This window comes from Chionomys nivalis, chromosome 21 (genome assembly GCF_950005125.1).
Source record: "Chionomys nivalis chromosome 21, mChiNiv1.1, whole genome shotgun sequence".
NCBI classification, from domain to species: domain Eukaryota; kingdom Metazoa; phylum Chordata; class Mammalia; order Rodentia; family Cricetidae; genus Chionomys; species Chionomys nivalis.
Genome location: NC_080106.1, coordinates 27993801 through 28010432, shown reverse-complemented (window position 1 = coordinate 28010432; position 16632 = coordinate 27993801). Strand labels below are relative to the sequence as shown.

Here is a 16632-nt window from a genome sequence, read left to right as displayed (position 1 = left end):
CCATACATAATGAAATAAACCCCTTAGTTATGAATCAGTTATTATATTTCACTGAACTCCAACTGTTTCTTTCTCACTGCTTAATTTCATTCTCGCTTTTGTTATTACGCCTAAAGAAACCATTTTAGCATTTTTTTGCATGCACTTTGAGAATCAAAAATTCCATCTACAAGTTTTCGGCTTTTTGCCTCTAATTGCTCCACTGGTTTTTCTGGCTGCTTTAATAAATAATATTGTCTGCATTCTGCTAGTCCCAGAACTCTGTTTATTTATTATTTCTCTAAGTAGAAAGGTATTTTTTTGAAAAAGAGAGAGGAAGAGAGAACAGAAAAAAAAAATAAAACAATAGAGTCCGCACTCCAGATTAGCACAAGTTTCTCTATAAGGTGACATAGTTTACATTAACTTCATTAAACAGCTATAGTTGCTTCTACTCAGATTTCTTAAGGAAACCAATCTTTACACTTGACTCTAAGGCTCTGTAGTCTGCCTTTGTTCATCATAGAAACATACTATGTATTAAAGGATTGCTAAGCTAATTATGAAGGGATAGGTTTTCCTGAAGTTATTCAATCCTACTTGTTACTATAGAGCACGTACAAAGCCATGGGATCTATCTTTCTAAGGAAAAACTTTCTGGAAACTGAGTCAATTAGTATATCAAGGAGGACAACTTGAGAGCTTGTTTGGAGGTTCTAGCAGGGGAGTGCAGCTACTTGTATACCCTTGACCGAAGACCGCTCCTCCTCTATTCGGGGAAGGTCGTCCTCTTCGATGACCGGGAGGGATGCACATGGAGCGGTGAGGGAGGAACGGGACACCTGCCTAGCCAGCCAGATCAGTCAAATCAACCCTGACGATCAATGGGGTGACAGATGTCACAGCCAGATCGCCCTTGCATACAAGGAGGACAACTTGAAATGTGAAGGAGCGACTAGATGTATTTGTAAACATAAATGAATGAATGAATGAATGAATGAATGAATGAATGAATGTGCATATATAACACCATATGCCAAATTAGTTACAACCGGTTTAGTTAGAACGGAAAGTCATTTAAATGGTATTGAAAGAGTTTGTATTTTAAGTTAGGAAACAATAAAACTTCTGTATGGAGAAATGTGTATAGACATCCACTAAATCAAGTTTTAGTTATTTAAACGTATTAGATTCTTGTAACAATACCCTTGTCAATTCCAGGTAGGAATTAAAATCATGCAGCATCTGTGCAAAACTGCATGGAATTTCCTCAAAACATTAAAAATCAAACTGCAATCTGATCTCATGGTCTCAGTTCTGGGTATTTACCAGAAGGAAGGGACATAAGCATCTTAAAGCCATATAAGTATTCTCAAGTTCACTGAGACATCATTCACAGCTTTCAGGAGAGGAATCGTATGTACTATGTCTATTTAATAATGTTAGATAAGTAATATACAACATATATAGTATGTATATATACATACAATATATTTATACATATACAATATTATAAAATATATAAATACAATGTTATTCAGTCAAAAACCAATGAAGATATCAAAATATATTAAAATATAAGTAACCCTTGGAGACTTTGCCGTAAATGAAATGAGCTGAATGAAATGAAATAGTAACAAAAGGAAAAGATTGCGTGGTTCGCTTATATAAAGTATCTAATATAATTAAATTCGTTTAGAGAACTGAAGACAACCATGGGAGTGGAATAGAGGAGCTACTGATTGATGAACAAGCACAAATTTAGTTACACGAGGTTGTGCTCATAGGTTACAGCACTGGGCTGAACCCTATACAATGTCATGACTCTCTCTCTCTCTCTCCTACACACACACATTCAAAGACACACAAAGGTGTATTTTTGCAAGACTGAAGAGGAAAACCAGGCAATGTAGAGTATGATTCCAAATTAATTTGATGATCTGTATAGTCAGAAATGCTCTCTTTAAGCATCACCGGTGACGCTGGTGGCGAAAAGTGTTTTCATGACAAGAGCGCATTAGCAGCCTGTCTGGCAATCAAAAGGAGCGAGAAAAATGCCATCATGCCAGGAGGAAAACAGCAACACGCTGCTCTTGTGTCGAGTGGGTCCTTATGCTCAGGAGAGGGATCAGACAACAGACTATGCGGCCATTGTGATCCGGTGTCAATCACCTATTCTATTAGTAAGTGGCCATTGGTCTGACTTTTAATTTTAGCAATTCATGCAATCATATTCAAAGTGAATATTCTGAAAACAACAGAAAGTTACCAGTTTAAAAAGAGCCACCTTTCACTTCATAAGCACAGTGACTCCCAGAATAGATTTGAAATAAATTTATTGTAGGGAAATGGGCCACATGAGCCTTGTACCCATGTGTCCACTTAATTTTAAAACTCACTGTCTGTTAGGTATCATCTTACCTGCAAATAATTCTCTATATTTCACACTGGTTTTGTGACTTTGCCATAAAACATGGCATTTTGACCAAGCATCAGTTGTTATCATTCTCAGATTCAAGAATCTGAAATCCAGTAACCCACTGATGAACTCAGAGGTTAGTGAAGGGAAACTCAGGTTTAGGTCCTGTATTCATAACAATCTGCTACACTCTAGTGTAAGCATATTCTCCTCATCCTTGCAGAGTTTCAGCCTCCTTTCCACAAAACTAAAACCTTACCATTTCTCAGTGCTTTGGAATAATGTTAGATTCATCAAATAAACTTCTCATGGATTTCCCCATTCATCTCCCTGATCGCAGTGTAGCTCACAGCTACACTGTATAAAGCAGCAAGGCAGATGACTGGGGACATCCCACACAGACAGCTCAATACCAGACATGAGCTAGTTTTCTGCTTCCCTTGTAGTCATACTGGTGTTGGTGAAACAACTTAGAGAATGAGGAGTTCAACTTGCAGTTGCAGTGATCAAGGATAAAGAAAAGAATTGTGTCATACAGGTCAGGACCAGACAGTAGGGGTCCAAAATAGCCCCATGCAAGAACTTAAGTCTAGAAAGTCTCCAGTGGACACTTCTCACTTGGGCTAAGGCAGGTACTACCAGGAAGTAGCAATGAAACCTTCTGGAGGTGGCCCTTGTTTAAGGAAGTTAATTTGCTTGGGTGTGCTTTTCTAGAGGATATTGAGGCTGTTGTCTCCTCAAATCAATCTCTCTCTCTCTCTCTCTCTCTCTCTCTCTCTCCCTCCCTCTCTCCCTCCCTCCCTCCCTCCCTCCCTCCCTCCTTCCCTCCTTCCCTCCTTCCCTCCCTCTCTCTCTCTTTGTGTGAGTGTTTCTCTCTGTTTCATATCTGTTATATTGTGAGAAGCCTCTTCAGCAACATGATCTCAACTTTGATACGTGGAATTGTCCCAGGTTCAAAGCACCATTGCCACATAATCTGAAAGTCTGAAACTGTGAGCCACTAAACCTTCCTGCTACTAAGTTGATTGAAGGTATTTTGCTACAGGGTTGCAAAGTTGATGGTGTGATTTGTTTCTCTCATTGCTGTGACAAAATACTTGACCAGAATCAGCTTAGTGAAGAGGGGTTATCGTGTGGTTTATAATTTCAGGCACAGCTCATCACGCCAGGGAAGGAAAGGAAGTAGCTGTTGAGGTCACCCTCACCTAAAGTTGAGAGGCAGAGAGTGATAGACGCTGGTGCTCAGTTTATTCCTTATTTGATCAAGTTCTCGATCCTGGCCCCTAGGAGGACACTGCTCATCTAAAGTAGAGTAGACAGGAGAGTTTTTCCCCCATCTCAGTTAAACCTTTCTGGAAAACATCCTCATAGACACACTTAGTGATATATTCCCATGGTGATTCTAAAGGCAGACAAGTTGACAATGAAATTCACCCATCCGTTTGTGTGATACTTGAAGGGTTCACTGTTTTGTCCTCCTCACCTTTCTGTATTAAATGATGAAACTGATTAGACATATCATCTCGAAATGTTATCAAATTTAACTAGCTTATTAGCAAAGGGCTTAAGACATATTGATCACATTAGTGAAAATATTGTAATCACCAGCATGAGAAAATTAGAAGAAATGACATTATCTACATTATTTATATATTCTTTGAAGTATATCTTAACCCAAACAAACAACAAAATTAATGGAGTAAGCCAAAAAGTACCATGTCATTTTACATAGATGTAGCCACTTTTAATATAATTCTCTTCTAAACTAACTAGTAAATATTTAATTTTCATTTAGTTTTAAAACTGAGAGGCCTGAAGACTTGTCTCAGGGGTTTAGGGTACTTCTTGCTCTTACAGAAGACCTTCTTGTAATTTCTGATTCCTACATGGTTGTTCACAGCCATCTGTAACCCAGAAACTAAAGGATCCAAAGTTCTCTACAAACTTAGTGCATATTCCTCACATATATAGTGCAAAAAGACGCATGCAGGCAAAACACAGATCCACTCAAAATAAATAAATTAATCGCTAAAATATTATAATGTGTGATGGCGTACCCCTTATTAGCTAGTAATGCTGATGAATATTATGTCTAATAAAGTGACATCATGTGCTCAATGCCCTAGAAGGAATGAAGCGTCTTATGAGGAAACCAAGTCTCAGGGAACTGGAGGGATGACAGCTATGCTGCAAACCAACAGTCCAATATTAATATGATTTTGACTTAGTCTGAGTTGAAAAATATCATCCTTAAATAAATTGTCAGAAATTATTCTACATTACTGAGCAACACGTAGTAGAGAAGACAGGGAAAACCCTTAATTAACGTCCTGGGAGAGAGACAGGGTGATCATGGACTTTCATGGATATGAGGGTTCATTTTTCTCTGGACTGGAATATTGAGACATACAGATAGGAACACAATTCTAAATGTAGTTATAAGTATTTCAAAATGCAGGGTATTTCAGCTAGGAGCTGTGTTCAAAAAGGAATCGCACAGGAAGTCTATGAGCCAGCAAAAGACTCCATGCTTTAACACAGCAGATGCCACAATAGCTGACTTTATTTTGCAGGATGGAAAAGCAAATATTATCCTGAAAGATGGATACAGTCTTGTCAGTGTATGAAATACAATACTTCTAAATGATGCATAGCTATCTGTAGCCCAGAGATTCCCTGAGATGTCACATCCTGTGGATCTATTTTCAAAGGAAAAGTTGTTCTAAACCCATCTGTTAGTTTTATAATGACTTTTTCTCTGACCTGGTTAGTTGGGAAATTTAATTTTCTAGTCAAATTAGCCATTTGTGTATAGACATAGGGAAGTCCCTTTCTATAAGCCATCAGGTAGAGGAGGGTGGCAGAAATACAGAAATGATACCGGATGGGGGAAAACGCAGTGGTTCAGACTTTAAGTGTCACCTCCTGGGGTCAATCTACCTGTCAAGACTTTGTGGAACCCACAGTCTTGCTGACATATCAAAGTCTCCCACACATACTTTGACATAATGTCTGTCTCTTTAGATGGTATCAGTGTCGTGTAGAAACTCGCACTTGCCTCGCATACATCAGAACCACTGATATATCTGTGTTAGCAAAGCACACTGGATCTGTCCATCCTCCCTTTAGTTAAACTGGAAAATGACCCGTTTTGAAGCTAGATGTTGCTGTTGAGGAGTCCCTAGCTTCCTTCACACACACCTTCTAAGCGGTGCCAATAATAGATATGGCCATAATTGGTTATAGTGAGAATCACAGCTTGACTCCCTGGGAACTGCATTTACTTCAATAAAGCTGGTTTACCACGAGTATAATGGGAGAGATTATAAAATGTGTAAAATCAATGTGAGGTGTGGTGACCCTGGTTTATGCCTAGTTTTGTGATTCGTTTTGAAGCACACAGCTCCTCAACCCTCATTGTTAATTAAGAACATGTCACTCCATAATAATAGCATTGTAACTTATGTGATGAACACTGCATTTGGAACACACACAGACATAAATGTATGTGTGTGTGTGTGTGTGATGATGATGATAATGTGTGTCTCTTATTTCTTGGGAAACCATGATTTAATACATTCTTGAAAACTCATGTGTTGGTTGCTTATAACAGTAGAAATGTCAACAAATGAAGGTCTGAAATTATTCTCATAATGAATGGGACTTCAGTTACACCCATCTGGTTTACTCCCTTCACAGTCTGTCTCATGATTGGGGTTGTGAGAAAAGTAAGAAAGTAAGGATGTTTTCAGACAAAAAAAACATGGAAAAACCATGAAAATAATTTCATCTAGATGGATCCCACCATAAAGTCACTGCACAACTTCATTGTGTAGCCAGGAAATTGATGCCTTTGTAATTTTTTTTCAGAATTCTTCCCACCCTTACATTCCACACTTGCCCTTCTCACAGATATAATTCTGCATGTCTATAGCTTGTCATTTGTGTTTCTGAGATGAGAATGACCTTCAGACCACTATTCAAATCCTCACATGGAGGGCTATGCTGTGGGACAATGGTCTTGTATTTTGTAAGATTTCTCCTTTGTATCTTAATAAAACGTTGATTGGCCAGTAGTCAGGCGAGAGGTATAGGTGGGGCAACCAGGCAGGAAATAGAGACAGGGCAATGAGAACAGAAGAATTCTGAGAACAGGAAAGCTCAGTATGCAGTCATCATCCAGATGTAGAGAAAGCAAGATGAGAACACCTCACTGATAAAGGTACCAAGCCACATGGCTAACACAGACAAGAATAATGGGCCAATTTAAGATGTAAGAATTAGGAAATAAGAAACCTGGACTAATAGGCCAGCCAGTTTATAATTAATGTAGACTTCTGTGTGTTTCTTTGGGACTGAATGACTGCGGGACTGGGCAGGTCAGAAATCTCAGTCAACAGGGTTATCTTCTAAGTAGTTTGCTCTTCTCCAGAAACTTTTCTTTTATTGTCCTCATAGGGATGTCTTTGACTGCCCCAAATTTAAAAATAAATTGTATATTAATAAGAGCTTGCTGAATGTGAAAATAATTCCCATTTTGTCCTAATCTTCTGTTATTGGAGACACTAATGTCCTGAAGAATTTCACCTCCATATTTTAGCTTTATCACCCTCAAGTCATGGAAACAATACATTTTTAAGTTCATAAATATATATTAATGAAAAATCATGTACTAAGTAATTGTTAAAATTGGTTTTTCTAAAATTTTATGTGCAAGTTCTTTATTTCTATCAATTCTACCCTTCCTGCTCTTGTTTTAACTCCTCATCTTTCACAGCCTGCCAAATCATTCCCTCTTCTCCCATCCTTATTATTGTTAAATGTACGCATCTATATTACTAGGAAACCAAAAGCATCATAAATGCTTTGTTTCTTCAAAAGGTAAACTTATTAGAATTTTTTTCAGATGTACAGTAGCTGAAGGACACAAGGTCTAATATATAAACATATAATGATAAAAATACCTGGAAAAAGAACTACTAAACTAGTATCAAAAATAAAATAGCATTATAAATTTTAAATTGTAAATAAATAAAAGCTCCAGAAAATTTACTTTTCTAGAGATTCATGGAAAAAGACATTGCAAAGATGCCAGTCCTAAATATTTTAGCTTAGAAATTGAAAACCTTTTACATACACACTCACATACAAACTCTCACACAAGAACTGACTGCTCTTGGGACTGGAGAGGGAGGAGAAGAGGAGTGGGGGGAGGGGGAGAGGGGTGGGACGAGGGGGAGGGAAATGGGAGGCGGGGAGGAAGCGGGAAAATTTTTTTCCAATTAAAAAAAAAAGAACATACTCATTCATTCTCGGACAAACTCTCTCTCTCGCTCTCTCTCTCGCTCTCTCTCTCTCTCTCTCTCTCTCTCTCTCTTTCTCTCTCTCTCTCTCTCTCTCACACACACACACACACACACACAGAAGCTTATGCGTGTGAGCCCCCTCAAAAAACAGACACAGACACTCACACACATCCACACACACTCACACATATGGCAATAGTTGAAATCCACTTTCAAACACATTATTAGGCAACAGCTCAACCTTGGAGACTAGCACAAAGGTAACAGATGTTAATTAACAGCAATTTCAAGGTGAGCATCTTTACTGTAATTTGTTGACTTCTAAAAAATAAAAGGTGTCTACAAATCAAATATAAAATAACAGAACTGGGCCTCATTTCAAAGCAAAAAAAAAATAATTTGAAGAAGTGATTATTTTTCACCCTAGGAAAAATTCTTAAGCTAGAAATTTATAAACATGGGGTATTTTTAAATGACACAAAAATATTTGTCTTTCTGTAAAAGAAACCAGTCCAGAAATGCTGACTTATCAGAATGCTCACGAACTGAGAAGAAGGTGATTTCAGACCCACATTCAAAAACAAGATAGGCACTTCTAAATGCGGTGACATGGTGGGCTCATACCTCTGAATTCTAATATATAATTCACTATATCTGTCAGAAGAGACAAAATACAACTGGCAATGCTCATGCAATACTAAAAAATAATAAAGCATAAAATGAAAAAGATCCATCCCAAAGTGCTATAAAATGCCTGCAATTTTGCATCTCCATATAGCTTTCCCATGAACTGGAATAACTTGATTTATTTTGATATTCCTGTTTCTAGGCATTTTTCTGTAGCTCTTAGTAGACAAATATATGAATGTACACACCAGCCACACACAGAGAGAGGATATACTGACAGAAAGCCCTTCATCACAGAAGTCTCAAAGGCTCATCTCGCCCTATGGTGCAGCAAGTACTGCACTTAAATGAGAAATACCTTATTGGACTTGAAGTGATATCAGGGTCACGAGCTGTCACTTGGCCAATCACAGAGTTCAAAGCAGCATTTTCATGAACTTCAAGGAGGTAAGTTGGTGAAGAGAAGACTGGGGGCTCATCAGCATCCTCCACAACAATTTTGACTGTTGCTGTATCCTTAAAGGGTCCCCTGCCACTGAACCGTGGGTCGATGTGGATATTGGCTGCCTCCACCTTCAGTGTATAGGATTTTTTGGTCTCAAAGTCCAGAGGCTGTTAAAAAAAATGACAAAGATGAATGCTTCTCTCTAAACCATAGCAGCAAGAACAAATGAGTATAATGGGGATGGATGGAAGTTATTCTCATTTAAGCCGGTTTGTGACTCTTAATGGGATCCATTCCCCTAGATTCAGCGTGTAAATTTTGCAGGCATTTATTGATACTTGTTTATTATAGAAGCACAGCCAGTCTAATCTATTGTTCTGTTTTGTTTCGCTCATTTCACTTAGAATTCACAAAATATTCACAGTCATGAATTGTAACATCAAATTTTCGCTTCCGAGTCATAATAAAATTTTACTATTGATGACACGACCAGCATGCTAATCATCTGGTTAACTGGGTGTCTGCTGGTGGCAGATAAGGCAACACTGAATACAATCTCTATCTGTGAACAATATTTTATCATTTCTGCAACAGCGTGTGAAATAGAAAGGCTAGAAATGATCATTGTTTAGTCCAAGGAGACCTTACAAAACATGATTTAGCACTAATCCTAACAAAAAGCATTTCATATCATTTCCAAAACATTTCTACTCAACTGTTTGTGTGACTGAAATGGAGTTTGTAACTTTTTAGGACATTCGTATGTCTCTGTCAGAAGTGCTGTTCTATGGATCAGGCAACCATGCACAGAGTTCTGCTTTCATAAAGAGGCCTATTTTGGTTTATGTTTAGAAAAATGAAGTGTGAAGGCCAATAAATTGATGCAACTAGGTCCGACTTTGCTCCACACTAATCACTTAAAAAATGAAATTACGTCATTGCTCTAACATCATTCCCTAACTGTTAATAGACTTTGTCAATGATGAGTGTGAACCAAGTGATATAAGAGAATCCATTCCCTCACATACATTAGAACCAATCTGTACCAGAACCCATCCAGGCAAATTCCTGGCAACTCACAATACTCCACATTTTAAGAATGTAAGTCTGTCAAGACTCAAGAAGATAGTTTATGTATGCATTGCAATTTCTCAGAAGAAGCAGAGCTTTAAATCTGCAATGCAGATTTTTTTAGAAAATAGGAAGCTGGAACAAAAACTAACATCAGTGAAGTCTTACAGAGCACTTGCGAAAGATTAAATATATATTCTTATTTCAAACATCCAAGTTGATTTTTATATTTGAATGCAGATGTAATGGTACTTAGCTCTCCCTTCCCAATGTTTTTGGCTAAACAGTGGAAACACACTCCCCTGTTTATTCTGAAAGAACAGTGTGTGTGTGTGTGTGTGTGTGTGTGTGTGTGTGTGTGTGTGTGTATGTGTGTGTAGTTTGGAAGAGACGATTTGGGATGGTATGAGAAAATTCAAACTCTGAAAATCACCTACACTTTAATAGGCTTGCTATTCCATGTACTTTATAAAATCTGCTCAAAATGTTCTCTGTAATGTGTTAATAGTACTGCTAATTGACAAATAGTAATTGTGTGTATTTTAAGGTACAATAGAATGCTGAAACACAAAATGAGGACTTCATGAAGTCAGTTGACAAATCCATCACCACAATGCTTTATCAGTTTGGGTAGATATAAAGAATCTATTCTTCTAGAAATGATATTCCACATTGCATAAAGTATCTTTAATAATGTCTAGTTTTGTAATTTTGGACCCTTTGATCAACATCTTTCATTTCTCTTCACCTCATGCTTTCATAATCTTCAGTCTCAAAGAATTCTCTCAGGATTCTCCATATAGATTCTAGATTCTTTCATAGAAGGAGTACAGGGAACAGTCTGCCTAAATGAGAATATAGGCTTCCTGTACCTTATTCCATTTTTTTTTGCATCAGTAAAAAACAAAACCAAGCAGTTCTCCAAGAATGACTTGACTCTTTTTTTTCTTCTTCTTCTTCTTCTTCTTCTTCTTCTTCTTCTTCTTCTTCTTCTTCTTCTTCTTCTTCTTCTTCCTCTTCCTCTTCCTCTTCCTCTTCCTCTTCCTCTTCCTCTTCCTCTTCCTCTTCCTCTTCCTCTTCCTCTTCTTCTTCTTCTTCTTCTTCTTCTTCTTCTTCTTCTTCTTTTTTTGTCTATAATTTTCAGCCCAGCTTAACGAACACAAAACACACTCTGGTGTCCTGAGGATTTTATCAATTAAAAAGCAATGGCATTAGCCTATAGATATGTGACCCCCCTCATACACTCTTTTCTAAAATCCACTTATGTTTTTTTCATGTCAAGAAGTATAAAGTATATGCCTCCAAGTTCATAAATATTAGTGGGCAGAATCACAGTGAACAATCAATGTTTCAGTTTATAAAAATACCTGGCAGGAACAAAAGATAGCAATTAATAAAAACATTAAAAATTGAATTAGGGCATTTTATTCAGGGAAAATATGGTTATGAGTGGTTCAGCAATTGTCTTAAACATAATTACACAGCACTCTACTAGAGATGCAAGCTTTTAAATATTTTTCAACTGTTGGTTCAGTGTTGTATCCCAGCATGAGAATAGCATTGCTCACTAAAGAAGATAAATATAGCCATATCTTCAACATTGATTGCAAAAAATTTTAAACAAAAATGTATTCAAAAAATTCCATGTTCCCACTGTTGATGCTCTTCAAAAAGAAAATGAAGATCACTACCATTTCACATATATTTTTGAGGTCCCAGGTATGGGATGCAATGATAGCCAAGCATACCTCCACTTAGCTATATTTCCAGTAGAAAATTATCTTCATGTCATATAATAGAATTGCATAGCAGGCTTAGTGCTGTGAATTTTAGTTCTTATAAAAACAACAAACAAAAAATTATTGGTTCTGAGAGTGTGTCCCAACATGTATTTTTTATTCATAAATTAGAAAATCTATTTGAAACATCATGACCAACAAAGGTGTGAAGGTGAATATTGAAGAAAGTACCATGTCTTCCATCACAATGGATCTCTCTTTACACACATAAAAGTTTGTATGCATACGTCATGAGCTCTTTTCTACATGCTTTGTATAAAGGAAAAGTTCATGAGAGAGCTTCTTTGAAAGTAGAGTTTTTAGTGAGGACTTGGGGAAATGTCAACACATTTGGGAGGGACAAATCAAGGAATGGGGGAGCAGAAATATGAGAGTTACCCTGGGAAAGCCTAAAATCTATTGAACTTATTGAGTCTGGAGCACAGCTGTTCCCACAGAGAATCCATTAAAACTGTAGGTGATTGTATCCTGGAGTAGTTTCATCAGTCAGTAGTAACTGTTTATTCATTTGTTCTCAATTGGGTAAGGGTTACGTGACATCAGTGCCCTACATAAAGACTAAGTGATTTTATTTTATTTTTATCTTTATTTATTCATTTATTTATTTTGCCTTAGAGGAAAAATAATCGCTGAATCAGAATGTGGACATAGTAGTAAGAGGGTGTTTCCCTCTGGTAACTGGTTTACCGGAGTGACATCTGACATATGATGTGGTCCTAAGAGACAGGTGATACTAAACAGATCTATTATGCATGCTTTCTCATCCCACCCTCCAGCTTAAATCTAAGTACCTACCAACTCTGGGCTCTGTCTGTCTACTCAGCTCTCAGAGATCTCAAAAGTCCAGTTTCTGGGAGAGAGTTAAAAATTTAAGAAAATATTCTTTAGCTTACCTTTCTTAGTCTTATAACACCATCCTGGGCCTGGGCATCAGAAGTGATTTCAAAGAGTGCTGTTCCATCTCCATCAATGATGTCATAGGATGATTGCGCATTTTCACCAATATCCTGATCATTAGCTTTAACCCTTCCTATTGCAGTGCCTAGAACCACATCCTCTGGGACTGAGAAGTGATACAAACCTTTAAAAAGAAGAGACATACTGGGTAGCACACCAATACTTTTCACTCACTGACTAACTTAGCACAATTTGTTGGACATTTCCTATCTTCTGGATATCCATAGAGATGCTATCAAGATGGTGGTAGTCATGGCAGAATACCTCTTCTGTGGAATGTGTAGTCATTTAAACAAGTGTGAAACAAGTGTTCCAAAGAAGTAGTGAACCCCCTTCAACACTCTTCAGAGACAGAGACCTTACCTATTCACCCCTATGTTTACCAAGTATTTGTTTAAAGTAATCATGTCAGAATATTAGTGAGTCTACGTGAATTTTCTTTTCTACTTTCTGTGTAATCACATTGCCTGCCTGTGGGGATATTCATTGCTGCCCCACATAAAATACTAAGCTAATTTAAGCACAGAGAGCTGTAATGTGTAACATACTGAAAGTCACTTTTGAACTTACTTTTATATTTACTAACTTGTAGACCATTTTTGATAAAATCCAATTACTAAACTTCTGCCATGCCCTGCAGCAAGCTGTCCAGATACATGAAATACTCCTATTGTCACCAAATTCTTCATTGCTCTAAAGACTAAAATCCTACCTTCAAAACTCCCTAGGCAAAAATACAATTACAGTGTGTTTTCATTCTCCTATGGGGACAGTAAAGAACATCTAATCAGTGACATTTGTCCTATTTTTATTCCAATTTCTTGGTTGAGATGCTAGTTGCAATCGTGTTCATTGGTCTAGTGGAAGCTGGTGGTACTTGACCACTCCCCCGGCCATTAACACATTAGTGCTCACCTGCCCTACATCTGTCTACCTGTTCTTGCATTTCTTTGCCTAGGGGCTTTACCTTGCCTTCAGATTCCATTTCATCCATTGCATGTCAGGCAGAAAGAACTGTTTCAGCACTGATTTGTTTCACAGAAGCAGTCATCAAAGACTGACAGGAGTTAGTTTATGAAATGCTAGACTCCACCCTTTTCTGAAGGGATATCTTTGAATCATTGCCAATTTTAAAAAATGTTTTCAACAGTTCAGACTTTTCTCAGTGGGATAAAGGCACATGAATCCACAGTGCTAAGTTTTTGGATCATGCACCCGTTTGGCTTTCTAACATGCCTCTTCTTACTTCCCCTCTGGTGTTCCTTGAGCAAGTTTGATTACTTAGATTCAGGTTCTTGTTTCAGGGCCTGATTAAGGCAAACTGAGCCTTTAACAATCGGAAAGACTGAGTCCTCATGCAATCACAGGGGAAAACAAACATTCAATGAACAACAAGCCCAGAGGATAAGTTAAATCTGTAGAACATTACCTAATCACAGTTTAAATGCAAATGGTGAATCCCTGAATAACTATGGTTTGTATTAAACAGTAGAATTTAAGACTAATTCATTTGATGAGTAAAGATCCTTGATCTCCTTTCCTTACTGATGAATTAAAACTCACTTGGAATCATAATATTATGGGACTAAAGAAGAAAACCACCTTGCAAGTAGTTTTACCATAATGTGGACAAAGAAAATAATTCTGTCTAACTCAAGCTACCCAATTCTTTCATGGTTTGTATTCAATATGAATTTGGATATTATCCATTCGGTGTGTTTATGACAAATTAGCCAGTGAGTGGACTTTGCCTTACTGCCAATCCTAGAACATGGAGCCTTGAAAAGTCAAGAAAATGGAACATTCCTTTATCTCCTGCCATTCTGTACCAGGCTTTTTCTTTAGAGAAAAGAGACTTATTATTCTTTTTTACAAATGCCCTGTCTCAGCTTAGGTTTGTTTCTGCCTAGTTCTTTTAACTTCAATTGACCAGTTTCTCTTTATCTACCCTTTGCTTCTGGTCTTATTATCTTTTTACTTCTGGATATCTTACAGCTGCTGTTTCTCTAAGTCTGGCTGACTGATGTCTGCCTGGCTTCTTGCCTCTGGTGTGTCCCTGGGTCTTTCCTCCTTCTCTCATTTTTCCTGTTCTCCTTTTAATTCTCTATGCCTGCCAGCCTTGTTTATACCTCTTTTGCTCAGCTATTGCCCATTAAGCTCTCTAGTAGACCAATCAGGTGCCTTAGGCAGGCAAGATGAAACAGATGCAACACGTCTTTACATAATTAAAATTGCATCATTACGTTCAATGTTAAACAAATGATGCATGAAAAACTACAACACATCATTGCCAACTTTCAATAATATTCCACAACAGTACTGTGTGTTCTTGTCATCTTCATCAGGGTAATCATAGTTAATAATCATTACCTCAACCAAAAAGAATGCTTTAGAAACTCAACTATCACTCCTGAAATGCAATAATCATCAAAGGGAGGCAAAAGATGAACTACATATTCTTCTCTTTCTTTTCACAAAAGAGTTTTCATGTGGTGTTTCCTAAGCCAGCAGGAAGTTCCACCATGTCCTTAGATACTGATAACAATAATGTAATGAACTACCTTCTTTTTTTGGTTTTTCGAGACAGGGTTTCTCTGTGGTTTTGGAGCCTGTCCTGGAACTAGCTCTTGTAGACCAGGCTGGTCTCGAACTCCCAGAGATCCGCCTGCCTCTGCCTCCCGAGTGCTGGGATTAAAGGCGTGCGCCACCACCGCCCGGCTATGAACTACCTTCTTAAAAATCATAAGGCAACCTATCCTTGGGCTGGCGTATTTAACATCTAAGGGCTTACAGACCCTATATTTTATTCTTCTTGCACCTCTACCGTTTTTATATAATACAGCTCCTAACATTATTCAAATGAAAGTTTGCAAGCTTCTTATTGATGGGGTGTAATGTGGTAAAGACACAAGTCCTTATTTATTTGTTTGTTTATTTATTTATTTGTTCATTTATTTATTGTTTCTCCTTAACAAACTCAATCAGTTCAGTTAGAAATCTGCCTGATTTGTGACAAGTGCAGGAAATCACTTACTCTGTGCAAATTTTGGAGGATTGTCATTAACGTCAGTAAGGGTCACTGTAAGTGTTGTGGTTCCAGACAGACCTCCAGAGTGTCCTCCCATATCTTTGGCTTGAATTACGACCAGATACTCTTCCTTGGCTTCTCGGTCCATGTTCGGAAGGGCAGTTTTGATAATAGCTGAGGGAAACAAAAACTGAACTTCAGTAGACCATTCCAGAAGCGATGAGTATGTCTCACACACACACTCACAAATACACAGACACACATATGAATACATCAAGAGTAGGCTCGAGAAAATTTTGTTTTCTGCTGATATTTAACTGGTATGTGTCTGTAATATTAATGTTGAGTCTTAATGGGGTTATAGGCATTCATAGATAACCTGCAAAAGCACCTATTGGAAGGCTTTATGAGAATTTGTAAAGATATGCTTTAGAAAACAAACTGCCTACCAAATTAAAGTATAAATCACAGCACAGACTCATCTTAGCAGGAAAACCCTGCAAGTGAAACAATGCTGCAATTTATCACACACCCCAATTCCCTTAGAAGATGAGTAAATCAACAAATAGCTTGGAGGCTCTAAGGTCAAAGATAAATTATTCTTTGGCTCAGAGATACATTAAGAAGGCGAACAAAATAAATGAATTAGTATAATCAACTCCAACAAATAGACTACCAATCAGAAGTAAAACAGACAGATTAGATTTGAAAATCTGTTAGATTTAGAAATCTCATTATATATCTTTGAAGTTATTCAGAAAGTTTTTTCCATAGTTCTCTATCTTCTCACGTGCCTTTTTTCATTGATAAATATTGCCCAGATTCTAATCTAATGTCAAGTTCATTATGTGTTTAGTATTTATGTGTGTGTGTCCTTGTAAACATGCAGTCGCAAATGCAATACTACCATTTTTCTCACATTTGATTATTTTACGCAGTGAATGCCATTTTTGTTTGCAGTACATTGTGTCTAATTCCACTGATTCTTACAGGCACATGAG

The 16632-nt window shown here is 37.5% G+C and overlaps 1 protein-coding gene across 8 annotated transcripts in view; it reads right to left on the bottom strand.

Moving 5' to 3' along the window:
- Positions 1-16632, bottom strand: part of Cdh8 (cadherin 8) — a 334430-nt gene that overhangs the window by 111670 nt on the left and 206128 nt on the right. For all 8 annotated transcript variants that reach the window (XM_057753478.1, XM_057753479.1, XM_057753482.1 and 5 more), the window contains exons 5-7: positions 15638-15805; positions 12540-12727; positions 8690-8943 (exon numbers count right to left, since the gene is read on the bottom strand). In XM_057753478.1, coding sequence (XP_057609461.1) covers positions 8690-8943; positions 12540-12727; positions 15638-15805 — 610 coding nt within the window. The remainder of the gene's footprint in view (positions 1-8689; positions 8944-12539; positions 12728-15637; positions 15806-16632) is intronic.